General features: G+C 55.3%; 1 protein-coding gene across 1 annotated transcript; it reads left to right on the top strand.

Moving 5' to 3' along the window:
• Positions 1-425: 425 nt before the first annotated feature.
• LOC311185661 (keratin, type II cytoskeletal cochleal-like) lies at positions 426-10,539 on the top strand (the record flags this gene model as incomplete). The annotated part of the gene is made up of 9 exons (XM_084256365.1): positions 426-884; positions 2,639-2,847; positions 5,007-5,067; positions 5,675-5,770; positions 6,863-7,027; positions 7,790-7,915; positions 8,389-8,609; positions 9,118-9,152; positions 10,313-10,539. The coding sequence occupies 9 exons, from the start codon at positions 426-428 to the stop codon at positions 10,537-10,539; spliced, it is 1,599 nt and encodes a 532-aa protein (XP_084112491.1).
• Positions 10,540-10,987: the final 448 nt, after the last annotated feature.

Raw genomic sequence — 10,987 nt, 5'->3', positions numbered from 1 at the left:
CAGTAAACGGGTGTTTTTTCTGAGGAAGTGACCACGACGGGAAGGGCGTCCTCAAGGGCTTGGGTGCACAGTCCGGGGCCTCGGGAGCCGAGAGGAAAGGAGCAGATGGGAAGCCTGGGAGTGTCCGGGCATGTGGCTGAGCACCTGGGTGGGGGGCTCAGGACCCACAACTGCCCGGGACTGGAATGCCCAGGCCTGGTCCTGCCCTGGGCAGGGTGTTCCCGTGATGATTAGCGGGGCAGGAAAACGGGCTGTGGCCAGACATGCCATTGAGGTGAACTCAACAGAGTGGTCTTTGATCTTCTCCAGCCAAGCCCAGTTCTTGAAAGGGATAAAAGTCTAGGCGACTCGGGGAGAGCCAGGCTTTGAAGGCTCCGCATCCTTTTGACACTCGCTCCTCCGGCCCTCTGGCACCAGCTCTCGCCATGACCCAACGGTCCTGCGTTACCATCAAGTCGGGCGGCACTCGGAACTTCAGTGCCTCCTCGGCCAGCTGCAGGCCCAGCTTCAGCTCCGTCTCCGTGTCCCAGAGCGGGAAGAATTTCGGATGCGGCTTAGGGAGCGGCTTCGGGACCAGGAGCCTCCACAGCTTTGGGGGTGGTGGCAACAGAATCTCCGTCAGCGGGGGCTACCGCTCCAGCCAGACCTGCTATGGGGGCTCTGGCTATGGGATGGGCACTAGCAGGATGGGGGGCGTCTACGGCGGGTACGGATTTGGGGGTGGGATGCTACCTGGAGCTGGGGGCATCCATGAGGTCACGGTCAACCAGAGCCTCCTGACGCCCCTCCACCTGGAGATCGATCCATCTCTCCAGCGGGTGAGGAAGGAGGAGAAGGAGCAGATCAAGACCCTCAACAACAAGTTCGCCTCCTTCATCGACAAGGTGAGAGGCAGGCAGGATCCCTGCCAGGAAGCAGCTGACTCCCAGGGGTCACTGCTTTCTGCACCTTTTTGAGGTCAGCTGTGACTTGCCCAGGACTTGGGACCCTGGGGCTGGGATGACAGCTGATTGGGGGGGGGAGGGGCTTTCCCACCTTGCTGAGGTGGAAGCAGCAAAACATCCATCTCCAGAGCCCAGAGCTGCTTGACCCACTGCTGGGAGGCAGAGTGATCTGGTGCTTGGTTTAAAATTAGACAACTAGAGGGTCGGTCTGGAGGAAAGCGGATAAAGGAATGAAAGCTAAAACAAGGTCAATTCAGGGAGGTGGGCTGGGCTCACGTTTTCCTGCCGGTTCCATCAGGGCAAGCCCCCTGTGACGGCCTCCCAGCCTCCTGGCGATCTGGCTCCGACCTGGCTCTGCCTCGGGGCAGGGGAGCTGGCAAAGGAGTGCTCTGGTCTCGCCTTGTCTTTTGGTGAGTGGAAAGCGGTGACTTCAACCCTGAGGCCCCTGCTGTGTGACCTGGGGGTCTCCCCAGTTCAGGGGAGAGAAGCAGCTCTATTTAGCCCCTTATTTGGGTCACACATGAGCTGGCTGGTTTTGCCCAGGAAGGAGCAATGCAAGGACCTGGGGGGTTGAGAGTCCATCCCTGAGAGCCGGACAAAAGAGTGCTAAGCTAAGAGCCACCAATCAGGGCTCCTTTTCTGGTTCTACCACTGGGGGAGCTAGCTAACTTCAGGGGCTCTAGTGAGTGGGGCAGATGGACTGTTGGGTCCCTCTGCAGGGCTACCAACCTGTGAAATACCTCGGCCTACGAGCCCAGGTCACTGAGCATGCAAACCTCACAGAAGGGCCGGCTGAGGCGCTGGTTCTCCAGCTCTGCTGCCCAGTCACTGCACTTAGCTTGGGGTGCAGCCACAGACACTGCACTTAGCTTGGGGTGCAGCCACAGACACTGCACTTAGCTTGGGGTACAGCCACAGACACTGCACTTAGCTTGGGGTGCGGCCACAGATGCAAGATCTCCAGGCGCCAGGCTCTGAGGGGAAGATTGGGGGTCCCACTTTGCTTTGGCTCATCTGGAGGAGACGCAGGGAGTGTGGGGGTGTGGCAGAAGAGAAAGCTGGGCGGGGCACACCTGCTGAAGTCCCCGCATGGGCCCATGGTTAATGGGCTAATGGGAGGATGGGGGAAAGTTTGCTTCTCCCAAGGCCACGTCCCTGGCTGCAGAGCAGCTGAGTGTAATTCCAAAAAACCAAATTAGTAACTCAGGACCACAAGGAGGCCAAGAGAGAAGAGAAGGGACTTGCCCGACACCACACAGCTAGTGAGGGACTGACTGGAATGGTGCCCAGGTCCCCACAACATGGCTTCAGAGTGACCCGTCCGGGTATTCCTGGAGTGGGTGGGCAACGAAACCCAGATTGCCATTCTAGAGAAAAGTCAGAAAGAAAAAGGACAGATTGAATTTTCTGCAAAGAATATCTTGCCCATTTAATGGGAATCAAAATTTCATCCAAAACTGATCATGAAATGTCCCTTTCTTCAGCTACCACTCAGTATGGTTTGGCACTCAGATGGCTTCCAGACCCTCTGGGCCTCTGCGTTTCTCCCCAGCCACTGCCTATCTCTTAACGCTTTCTATTGAGGCTCCTTGGCCAAGGAGACCCCGGCATTGTCAGGGGTCTGGCGTCCCCTGAGCCCCCCAGGAGGCCATAGCATGAAAGCCCTCATGGTCTCCCATCTCTGGCCTTGGCAGGTGCGGTTCCTGGAGCAGCAGAATAAGGTCCTGGAGACCAAATGGAACCTCCTGCAGGAGCATAAGATCACCAAAACCAACCTGGAGCCCATGTTTGAGGCCTACATCAACAACCTGAGGCGCCAGCTGGACTGCCTGGGAGGGGAGCGGTCGAGGTTGGAGATGGAGCTGAAGAACATGCAGGATGTGGTGGAGGACTTCAAGAACAAGTGAGTGGACCCTGAGCCAGCCTCCCGGCAAGGCCCCCCCACAGGCTCCTGGGGAAACTCTGCTCTCGGGAAGTGCCTGGTTCAGTGGGGAAAGGAACACACGCTTAGGATGCCAAGGTAGAGTCAGAACTAGACATAAAGGCAGATGAAGAACTGGGGTCCTGCGGGCAAGAGCGGCGAGGCTGGGGAGGGGCTGATCACAGCTCACGCATGCACAAAGAGCGGGGTGCTCACCGCAGCGCTCTAAGTTTGAGAGTGCAACTGGCCACCCAAGCAACTCAGGAGCTAAGAACGAAACACATAGAATCTCACATTTGTTCAACTCAACTCCCCCTGCTGATTGACATGGTGCTCATGCACCCCCAGCCCCAAGACGGGGGTAACAAAGACAAAGAGACATATTTGTTGCCTTCTCTGTGGAACCACTCACACACTCACACACACACACACACACACACACACACACACACACACCCCACTAAACATCATAGCATGTATGTGCCTGTCAACATGAGCAATTGTCTTATTTGTATTATTTTCATCTAATTTTAATTATCTTGGTCCAAACATAATAAGTGACTTGATAAGGAACTTTCTAGTAAGAGAATAATGTAGTAAGAGTATAATATAGTAAGAGTTTGGGCTTTAGAGCTGTGCCAGCATTAGCCACATATGACTACTTAAATGTAATTCATTAAAATTAAACATAATTGAAAATTCAACCCCTCACTCACACCAGCCACCTTCCAAGTGCTCATTTGCAACATGTGGCGTTTCTGTCATCACAGAAAGGACTATTGGACAACACCACAGAATCTAGTCAGTGGATTTAGAATCTTGGCTGAACCATACTAGCTAACCTAAGGAAAACTAACCTCTCTAAGCTCCTGCTCCTCCTTCTGCTAAAGAGATATATTAATAGTTTCACTTCATGGTGGGGGGAGGGATTGAGAATATTATATTAAAACTTGCATGTAAAATACTTGGTATGGTGCCCAGTGCCAGGTACACAGTAAGTTGCTAATACATGCTAGCAATTTTTGTTGTGTTGCTAATTAGGTAGACATGTGTGTTGATGCAGATAGACAAAAGAAGCAAGTGCAGATATTAAATTTTCTGTGCAAACATGGAATAACAATTTTCAATCCAAGAAGGCTTCTTGGAGGAGGAGGCAAATGTTCAAGGTAAAGAAGGAAAGAGGCCCAGGGGAGTGAGCTCCTAGTCAGCGGACCTGTCTCTGCTGCAGGGCATTAAGTGGCTTGGACACAGTCACATGATATTTGGCACCTGGTACATGTTCAGATTTTTTGACAGACAATGCAAGGAATCGATAAAGAAAGCCACTTCAGCTTCCCCAGAAAATCTGGGAGGACACAATACTAAAGTTCAGTGGCAAGCACGATCCTAGTGGACTACAGAGGCAGTACAAGAACAGGGCGGAATCTGTTACACACACTATGGGGGACAGCACTTTGTAGCGTTCAAAGAACAGTGACATTGGTGGGAAGGTCACAAAACTCAAACCACACCCCCCCAGAGCAGCTGAGGGCTGAGATGCCTTGAGCTTCAGGAGGCTGGGTGGGAACGGGTCACCTAGAGAAGTGAAGCTTCCTTCCCAGAGGCCCATGAGCAGGGACACACCTGCATGGACCCCTCGGCGCAGAAGGGGAGGGGTGTTTATAGGAGCCCTGAAGCAAGAGTCACCAAGCGGGGCTCCTGTTGGCACAGCTGAGAACAGAAGAACCTGACAACACCAGGGCACCAGGCCAGGCTGGGACCGCCCCCCTGACGCTGACTCCAGGCTCCTCCCCTCACCTGCATTTGAGTGAGGACAGGACCACGGAGTGAAAAGGGAAACTGGGTCAAAGAGGACGCAGGCATGCCCCTCTAGGGTGTCTAGGGACAAGCGGGGAGAAGAGCAACCTCGGAAAGAGCGAGGGCTGCTCTGCTCCGTTGTTGACTGGGGTTTTGGTTTAGTTGGGCAGAGATGGCTACTGGATTGATCTGGGATCTGGGGTGGGGCGGGGGGTGCCTGTGTCGCAGCAATTTTCCAAGGCCTCTCTGGAGAGTCACCATGTCTCCTCCCCTACATTCCCTGCTATCTGACCTCACTTCCAGAAACCCCGCTCCTCACACGCCCCTCTGCATCCTTCCCGCAGGTATGAGGAAGAGATCAACAGACGCACAGCGGCGGAGAATGAGTTCGTGATGCTCAAGAAGGTGAGGAGGCGGGATGCTCCCTCCCGACCCCTGGTGCAGGCAGCCTCAGGAGTGGCCGCTGCTCCTGAAGCCGGGACCTCGCTCCCAAGGCTTATATGCAAATCTGTGCAACCACCTGGAAGCAGGTTTTCCTTTAGAAGTGAGGAAACTGAGGCTCAGAGAGGTTAAGGAAGTTGCCTAGTGTGACCCAGGTCAGCAGAAGTGAGTCTGGATTCAGGACGCCAAGTTCAAGCTGCAAATCACTCCCCAGCCCTCCCTGGGGGGAGCCCAGTGCAGAAAGAGGCGTGGCAAAGAGGCCTTGGCCCTCTGAGTGTGTGGGGCGTCCCACCAGGCTCAGGAAGGTGTGGGCAGGACAGGGATTGGCTCCTGGAGTTATGGGCCACCCCGCTTATTGGGGACTGGCAGCAGGAGGGGCACAGGAGTTCTTCCCAGTCCATGAGCAGACAGGCGTTTCCCTGACAGCCCTGGCCTCACAGTTTGGACCCCTGCAAGTTTACCCCATAACCTAGAATATAGAACTGATGTTTTCCCACTGAACTCCTGGCCTGAGGGCCTGGTCGCCCAAGCAGGCAACACTGTGGTGACAGCATGTTATTTATGTCCCCAGGACGTGGACGCCGCCTACATGAACAAGGTGGAGCTGGAGGCCAAGGTGGAAGCCTTAATGGATGAGATCAACTTCCTGAGAGCTTTCTTTGAGGCGGTAAAGAGAAGGGCTGGTGGCTGGGCGGGGCTCATATGGGCATGGTGTCAGCTGCCTCCTTCCCGGGTCTTCTTTCTGCACATCACCCCCACCCCCAGCTAAAATTCACGGAGCAGGTACAGTCTCCCCACCTCAGGAATAAATGAGGTGCCCTAGGGCAGCTGTTGGGTCAGGCCAGGTAGGAAGTTCAACCTTGACCACCTGGACCAAGCACGCAGTGCTGGTCAGACAAAAAGAAAAAACTGGCTGTTGCAGAATTTTGCGTGGTTTCCATTAGCAATCTGGGCCACTTGGCTCACCCAGGTGCGTTCACCTGCTGTTCTCCTGGAGTGACTGCAGGTGACTCTGTTACATGGGTAGCATGGTGACAGGCACCACTGCCTGCTCCCCTGCAGACACGTTTGACAGCACCTCGTGTGCCAGCCGCTGCTCTGAGTGATTCTGAAAAGCGGTCAGGGACGAGTTCATTGTGGCTTTACTGCTTCAGAAACCACCAGATCCAGATGTGAAGTTGTTCAAGCCGCACACAAAGCACCTGAAGAGTGACTGGTCACTCTGAGATGCTCTCCCAGCTGCTGGCCAGATCCAAGACTTGAATTTTTGGTTCCCTTTCTGCTGTTTTGAGCCAGTTTCCATTAGCAGTACCTGAGGAGCAGGGAGGAACAAAGCTGGAAATGGGGCTGGATTGGAGCAGGGATTTCTGGTTCCTTCTGACTCAATTTCCTTTCACAAGATATCTTTATTTGGTGTGAAAGACTGTGTTTTCTCAGAACAGGAGACAAGACAGTGCTGACGGGTCACAGCAGGGTGCATTACCTTGTTATCATTGTGCCTTCTGGAAAATTCTGGTTACAGTTCCTGCTGCTCTCTGGGTGCAGGGAAGCTGATGACAAAGAACCAGTATAAACTCGGTGACTCTCTAATAGCCTTCCTGGCGCTTTCAGGCCTAAGTAATATGTTTCCCGGTGCAAGTGAGGCTCTCTATGTCAGAAAGGGAGTACCTGCTAGTGCCCCAACATACACTCATGTACACACCCACACTCAGGCGCACACACGGGCCCTGCTTCAGCTACCATGTGGGCCCCTTCACAGGAGCTGGCTCAGCTTCAGGCTCAGATCTCTGAGACCTCCGTGATCCTCTCCATGGACAACAACCGCAAGCTGGACCTGGACAGCATCATCAACGAGGTCAAGGCCCAGTACGAGGACATCGCCAACCGCAGCCGGGCCGAGGCTGAGTCCTGGTACCAGAGCAAGGTGAGGTGTCGAGGTCAAGTTATATAAAGCAGTAAGAGAATGGGAATTTCAAAGACAAATTAGGTAAGAGCCTTATCTCTTAGGTGTCCAGTCTGATGGGGTTGGAGGATCTGAATTCAGCTCGGGGCTTGCCCTCCGACCTGAGTGCTCCTCAGGCAGCACCCACAGGACCTGGGGGAAAGTCTGACAAAGATGGGAGGTGGTCAGTCCTCCTGCCAGGAGGAGGATGGACATGCCTCCAATGCTCTGTGGAAGAGAGATGCGGGATGGCTGGACAGCACTGGCCATCAGTGCTGGCAGGAGCCAGAGAGGCAGGGTGGGAACAAGAAGGGGCTTTATGCTCCTGGATCCAGAGAAGAGAGCTGGGACTGGCCGGGGCAGAGAGGCTGGAGGGCGAGGGCTGGATGTGGGTCACAGAGTAAGGTTTTCCCAGTTAGGCCAAGCACTCTGAGTTGGGGGATATAAGATGGGGAGCCAAGGAAAACAAATATGGAAGAGCTTAAAAAGTAAGGAGTGACAGCAACCCCAGTCTGATGCTGAGATTGTGAGGCTGAGACGCCTGGGACAGAGAGCGAGGGAAGACTCTATCCAGGCAGAAGGGTCTGGCTATGGGGTGGCGTCCAGGGACAAGGAGACTGTGGGCAGAGCCAAGAGGCAATGCGGATGGACAGGATGGGCACTCCAGGCAGTGTATGGGAAGACTGCCGGGCCCTGGAAGCCGCTGCCTGACTGTCCCACCCTCCCGCTTCTCCGTCCCCCCAGTACGAGGAGCTGCAGCGGTCTGCCGGCCAGCACGGGGACGACCTCCGCACCACCAAGATGGAGATCTCCGAGCTGAACCGGATGATCCAGAGACTGCGCTCTGAGATTGACAACCTGAAGAAGCAGGTGAGACTGCGCTCCCAGGGTCATCCCAACCATGCCCCTGTGCCCAGGCAGACCTGGGTCTGGTCCAAACTCAGCCCATGCAGAGAGAGGCCTCCCCAGAGAAGCGACTGTGCAGGACTGTAAATGTCCACCTGCCCCGCCAGGGATGTCAGGACCTTCCTGAGACCCACCCACACCATCCGCTCTAGGAAATGTCTGTCCCCTGGAGGCAGCACCTTGACTTGTTTATGTCCTTCCTATCCAGAGTTCAGCTTTGAAAAAGGACCCCCCCCCCCAATCATATGCTCTCTCCTGGCTATACCTCAAATTATCCAAGGGGAGGAGTGGTCAATCTTTATTTTTAATGATGATGGCGCTCCAGTCTCTTGTGCATAAAATCTACTTCAGGAAACTCTTCCACAGTTTTTACATAAAGTCCACATTTTATTGTATTCTCTGCACGTTATTTCACAAGCCCCCTGTCCCCCTGGCAGTGCTCTACGATCCAGGCCTCCATCGCTGACGCCGAGCAACGCGGGGAGATGGCTCTCAAGGATGCCAGGAGCAAGCTGGCTGAGCTGGAGGACGCCCTGCAGAAGGCCAAGCAGGACATGGCCCGGATGCTACGCGAGTATCAGGAGCTCATGAATGTGAAGCTGGCCCTCGACATGGAGATCGCCACCTACAGGAAGCTGCTGGAGGGCGAGGAGTGCAGGTGGGCACCTCTCCCAGAGGCCATCGGAGCACTAGTGCAATGCCTCAGGGCCCAGAGAGAAATGCCAAGGGCAGGAACGGGGTTGAAACGCAAATGTCCCACCCCATCCCTGTTAGACCCAGGGCCGGGGACCAGGCTGAAGTGTCAGGAGTGGTAGTCCCTGAAAGGTGGCCACAGGGCCATTTCTGTCCAGGCCCCATGGCAAATGAGGCACACTTGGGGCAAGCCTCCGGCATCCCAAGTTTGCCCAGAGAGACCTACAGTCGCACTACCTAGTTAGCAGGGCCCCTCTCCCCACTTCTCTGTATATTTTGACTTGACCTTCTTCTAGAAGAATCCAAGACTCACATTAGCTTCCTGATATTAATGAGGTAAATGAAAAGCCCTTTTAGCAGCACAGCGCCCTGCACGCAGTGAACACTCTGTGCTGCTGACTTTAAATACAAAGAGCCCAGGACATTCAGCTTCTCGGCAAATGAAATGTCTTTCTCTCCCTTACCTGCAACAGACTCACTGGAGAAGGTGTCGGACCCGTGAACATCTGTGAGTAAATATCTTGGGGTGAGGGAGGAAAGGGAGGTCATAGACAAGAGGGAAGCTAAGAGGGTCACTAACAAGGATTTGGTGTCAAGAGAGACTGATTTTGACCCCCTAACCCCCAGGGCTGGTCCCACTGGGGTCCTGGGGTCAGATGCCCATCCTGGCCCCAGACCTCAGGACAAGAGCAATGGCCCCCAGCCTGACAGCTGACTTCTCAGCTAGTTTGGACAGGAATTCAAACTAACACAACTAACAAGTGGCTAATAAACAGGCTAAATGTAGAGAACAAATTTATCATGGAAGTAAAACCATCCAACAGGCAGAGCATAGACCGGCCTGGCTTGGCCGTTACTCAGGAAGAATCAAGCCCACAGGATGGTGTAGCAGGGCTGAGGGGCGGTTAAAAAGCTTGGCTTCAGGGGGCATTCAGGGAGCTCTGGTGACAAGCCACATGAGGGAGGCTGGAGAACCAGGATGGGGTCTCCATGTCCAAGGCAGAGGAATGCTCCGTCTAGAGAAATGGACACCGAGAGAGGAGGCCAAAGAGGCGCCTTCAAATGCTTGGCAGGCCACAGCAGGTGGCATGAGGCAGCGAGCCCCCGTCACTGAAGGCGTTTGAGCAGAAATTAAATGACGGCCTCTGGGTGGTGCAGAAGAAGGGACTCCAGTTGGAATCCTAGGGGAAAGGTCCATTTGGATGGTTTCTGGGCCTCCTCCAATATGGGGGTCCACAGCCCCCTCACTATCAGTGAGGCCTCACGCCCCTTCCCACATGAGAAGCGCAGGTGCAGGTGAGGGATGGCCGAGCACAGCAGCCTGAAGCCTTGGTTCCCAGCAGGTGTGATGTAGGGACCTGCCACTTGATCTTTGCCCCTCCATTTTTCCCTCTAAAAATGAAGGGGTGCACAGTGACCATAGTAATGGTGTCTTCCCAGGCCTGTTGCCATCAGTGTGGTCACAGCTGTGGAATTACTTTGAAAACTGCAAGGTCCTTGCAGACATGCACGCTGAGACAGGGGGTGGGGCTGGGAGTCTGCCCTAGGAACCCTCTGTGGTCCTGGCCCCCAGGGCTGAGGAGTTTCCTGCTCCCTGAGGTGTGGCAGGAGCCTCAGGGCTCGGAAGCGGAGGTGCCTGCCAGCATGCCCTGTGCCTTCTCTCCCCAGCGGTGGTCTCCTCCTCCGGGGGCTCTGGCTACAGTGGGGGCGGCGGCTACAGCAGCACCGTCTGCTATGGCAGCGGCAGCAGCAGCGGCGGCGGCTTCAGCTCCAGTGGTGGCGGCTTCAGCTCCGGCGGGGGTGGCTTCAGCTCCACCAGCAGCCGGAACGTGGGCAGCAGCTCCAGCATACGCATCATGTCCAAGTCGTCCACCAAGAAGAGCTACAGGAGCTAGAGGGCCTCCACCGTGGCCACCGCCCCCGGGCCCCACTCCCCAGCCCCAAGGCCTGCCGCTTTGCTGACCACACCCCCACGCACAAAGCCAACAGCAGGAGGCCCAGGGAGCAGGCAGGGCTGTGAGTTCTAAGTGAGCTTGTCCATCCCTCTGCCCTGACAGGTGCCCACAGAGGTGCTCACTCCCTCCTCAGCCAGAACTCCCGCAGGGTCCACAGGCACCCACGCCAGGCTTGCTGGGCCAGGGCCTGGCCAGGATGCAGCCTTCAGGAGCTCCCAGAAGAGGGGTGCAGTGGGATCTCCTCCTGTCTGACGCAGATCCTCTGCAGTCACAGTCCTTCACGAGGGTTTAAATTGACCTTGGTGACCAAAGAAGTGAAGTGTAGACAGGAGGTTTCGCGCGTATCCTTGGCCACCGCAGACAGAACACCTCCCGCAGCCCCTCAGAC

The sequence above is a fragment of the Talpa europaea genome, assembly GCF_964194135.1.
Source record: "Talpa europaea genome assembly, chromosome: 15".
NCBI lineage: Eukaryota > Metazoa > Chordata > Mammalia > Eulipotyphla > Talpidae > Talpa > Talpa europaea.
Note: the sequence above shows the minus strand (reverse complement) of the source record. Positions and strands in the feature narration are given on the sequence as shown.